Source organism: Octopus sinensis, linkage group LG23, assembly GCF_006345805.1.
Source record: "Octopus sinensis linkage group LG23, ASM634580v1, whole genome shotgun sequence".
NCBI lineage: Eukaryota > Metazoa > Mollusca > Cephalopoda > Octopoda > Octopodidae > Octopus > Octopus sinensis.
This window is the reverse complement of record NC_043019.1, coordinates 5,635,354-5,638,967: the sequence shown is the minus strand read 5'-3', so window position 1 is coordinate 5,638,967 and position 3,614 is coordinate 5,635,354. Positions and strand designations below refer to the sequence as shown.

The window sequence follows — 3,614 nt, the reverse complement described above, 5'->3', positions numbered from 1 at the left end:
GAAGCAAGTTGGAGGCCTTCATGCCTCTCCCTAGGGATTCTAACATTGCGAAGGAGTACAACTAATGTGGAGTACAGTGAAATGAATGAGTACCGCTCGGGTGAATAAGGAGTTAAAAGAAAGTGGTGTGGTGTGGTGGAGTTTATGCATTTCCACAAGGATGTTTAATGGACGTGAAATAGCCACAATGAAGGAGATTAAAAATATAAAAAAAACAAAACAGTTGCCATTGTTAAGTGGTGTGGCAGAGTTTAAAATTCACCGGAACCATCTTACCACTTTGTAGTACTGAGAGAGCAACATTCTTCATTCTCTCTCTCTCTCACACACACACAAAGACATACATACATACATACATATATATATATATATATATATATATAGTCACATTCACCCAGAGTGACGCATACAAAAAAAAAAAACACGTGTTGACACACACACACACACATACACATACGCACACACACTCACTCACACAAGTCATGCCTGCTGAATGGTTAATTTGGAAAGAGAGAAGAATTATTTCTTATATTCCAGCACAAAGAGAAGATCTAAGTTAAATGTATATAGATAAGACAATAATAACAAATAACAACAACAGCAAAAACAACAATAATAATAATAATAATAATAATAATAATAATAATAATAATAATCATAATAATAATAATTATAAACCACCAAAAAGAAATTGAAGAAAGAGGCAAAGAAGCAGAATTGAATTGGAGTAAATTCCAACAGAAAGAAAAGTATTTCATGTGGAAACTTTACTACAAGAATTTATAGATATATACACACACATATATATACACATCTATATACTTATCATTGAGTGTACAGTTATAACACAAACTGACATAACAAGGGCGTACATATGATTGTACATACAGTTATTACATCGCCACATACAGATATATATAACAATGGACAAGCATACACTTTTACATAAATAAGCATACATGCACACACTAAAATATATACACATGTGTATAGATATTATATAGACATTATATATATATATATATATATATATATTTATATAATCACCAGTATATTCACACAGATACAGACTGTTGTATACTTACTCTGATATAACTTGCATAATTCAGTGTCAGGGATTAATTGGCAGGGAAAAACCAATTAGAGAAATAATTAGTGAAGGAAAAATAATAAAAGGCAGAGGCAGCAACAACGACAATAGCAATAACAAGAGGAATACAGACCTTTAAAACTACAATAATGATAAATCAGAGAAAGCAAGGAGCTTTTAAAATAACTACATATCACCCCCTACCATCGCCATCATGAGAGGGGGGTGACTTTCACAACAACAACAACAACAACAATATTAATTACAACTTTTACTCAGGGACATTTTAAAACAACAACACTGACCATCCTTCCCCATTCTGCTGATATTAATTAGTTTAATTACAGAAGGAACCAACATTGTACTGGACTACCCCCAAACAACAACAACAACGACAACGACAACAACAACAACTAGACAAGACACAATGTTTCTTTTCAGACAAAGTCCGGAATCAATTGTTGAGATGTTGTTAGAAAAACTGGAGGTTTTCTGTGAAGTGAACCCCGGTGTCAGCTCCCTTCGCCTTAAGGCCTTCTCTTTTAATAAGAAACTAAAGGATTGTTGTCATTTGGTTACAGCGACCCCGAGAAAGAAAGGTGGGGTAGCCCCTGAGAACAACAACAGCACCAGTAGCAGTACCAGCAACAACAACAACAACAACAACAGTGTGATTAGCAGTGTTGGTAGCAGTAGTAGTGGTAACAGCAGCAGCATCAGCAGCAGCAGCATGACTGTGGTGAAACGTGGCAAAGGAGAGAAGAAATCACCTCATGACATCACAGGTGAGTTCCAAGTTTTGCTTATTGACACAATGTGTGTGTTTGTGTGTGTGTGTGTTGGTCCCTAGGTCAAGTCCTGTCTTTTTTTTATATGAAACCCAACGTTGTTGAATGTGTCCTAACCCTAACCCTACGTTGTTGAATGTGTCCTTCGCCTTGCTAAACAATTGGGTGTTATTTGATGGTCATTTAGCTGCTATTTTTAGCAATGTCAGTGATCATATAATGTCTTCTTCATTGGTTCTGTGTGTGTAAATGTAGGTATCTTAAACATGTACATGTATCTAGATCAGTGCTTTTCAAACTTTTTGCTGGAGCGGAACCCCAAGGAAACATTCCACTGGCTTGAGGAACCCCTGTGCAATAATTTAATAGTTTTATGCACACATATCTGCACAGGAGAATTAAAAATTACTGCTGATTTTAGCAATTTTGTAACTTCTTACGGAACCCCTGGACTGTACTGGCGGAACCCTAAGGTTCCGGGGAACCCTGGTTGAAAACCACTGATCTAGATGGATGGATGGATATGTAGATAGATAGATAAAGCTCTGAGTAGAATAGGGTAAGATATATATCATAAGTCAGGAAAATTATTCCTTTAAATATCGACCCTGATGGAATATGAACCCACAATCTTCGGCTTCGGAAGCCGACGCCTTATCCATTAGGCCACAGGGATCCCATCAGGGTCGATATTCAAAGGTATAAGTTTCCTGACTTATGATAGATAGATAGATGGACAGAGAGAGAGAGGAGAGAGAAAGAGAGAGAGAGAGAGGGGAGATAGATAGATAGATAGATAGATAGATAGATAGATAGATAGATAGATAGATAGATAGATAGATAGATAAACCCAAACTATAGCAGCCACCTAGAAACCACAGTGGCTTACCATTATGTTGTGAAGGAGTGATGCTAAGCCAGGTTGATAAGCTCAAATAGCTGGGTTCTGTTATTGATTAAACAGTGGATTGTAGTCAAGAAATCAAGGTAAGACTTGGTTGAGGGAGATGAGTTGTGAGTGCACCCTTGACAAACTTTTAAAACCCTTGGCCTGGCCTGTAGTTGTATGGGTGTGAAATATGGAGCCAAGGGGCTGAGGATGTTCAGGACGATGTGTTGCAGGTGAGAACTGCAGAATGAATGATTTAGGCCCAAGAGGACACAGGAGAGGCACAAAAGTTGATGGTGGCCGGTTGGTGAAAACTGCTGTATTTTGGTCACATCATCAGGGTTTAGTGAAACAAATCAACTCTAGTACAGACAGGTGAGGGCTGGTAACAGGATGGGCATCTAGCTATAGAAAACCTGCTTCAAGAGACTCCCTTCAGCCCCTGAAAACTAGCAAAGCAGATATTAACCCTTTAGCATTCAGCTTTCTCTATTAAATGGTAACGCTCGTTTATTCATGTTGCTTTGAATTAATCATGCATTATCTCATAGTTCTGAGATTTCAATGATGTGATTGTATAATTTTACAATGACATTGTAGGGTAGGTGTGAGAAGCTGGATATAGTCAGTTTGAATACAAAACAGGTAGATTATTTGGGCCAGATATGGCTGGTTTAAATGCCAAAGGGTTAATATGATGATGGCAATAATATCCTCATCATCATCATTACTAAAAGCCTTCTCTAGGTTCTGTTTACTTGTTGCTTGCTATTTCATCTACTGAGGGTTTCAGGATATGATGAGAGGGCTTTGTCGAATGGTTTACGAATAAGAAACCCATTCAGTC

The 3,614-nt window shown here is 37.4% G+C and overlaps 1 protein-coding gene across 6 annotated transcripts in view; it reads left to right on the top strand.

Moving 5' to 3' along the window:
- Positions 1 to 3,614, top strand: part of LOC115223718 (ankyrin repeat and fibronectin type-III domain-containing protein 1) — a 238,818-nt gene that overhangs the window by 194,947 nt on the left and 40,257 nt on the right. For all 6 annotated transcript variants that reach the window (XM_029794397.2, XM_036512367.1, XM_029794396.2 and 3 more), the window contains one exon: positions 1,672 to 1,875. In XM_029794397.2, coding sequence (XP_029650257.2) covers positions 1,672 to 1,875 — 204 coding nt within the window. The remainder of the gene's footprint in view (positions 1 to 1,671; positions 1,876 to 3,614) is intronic.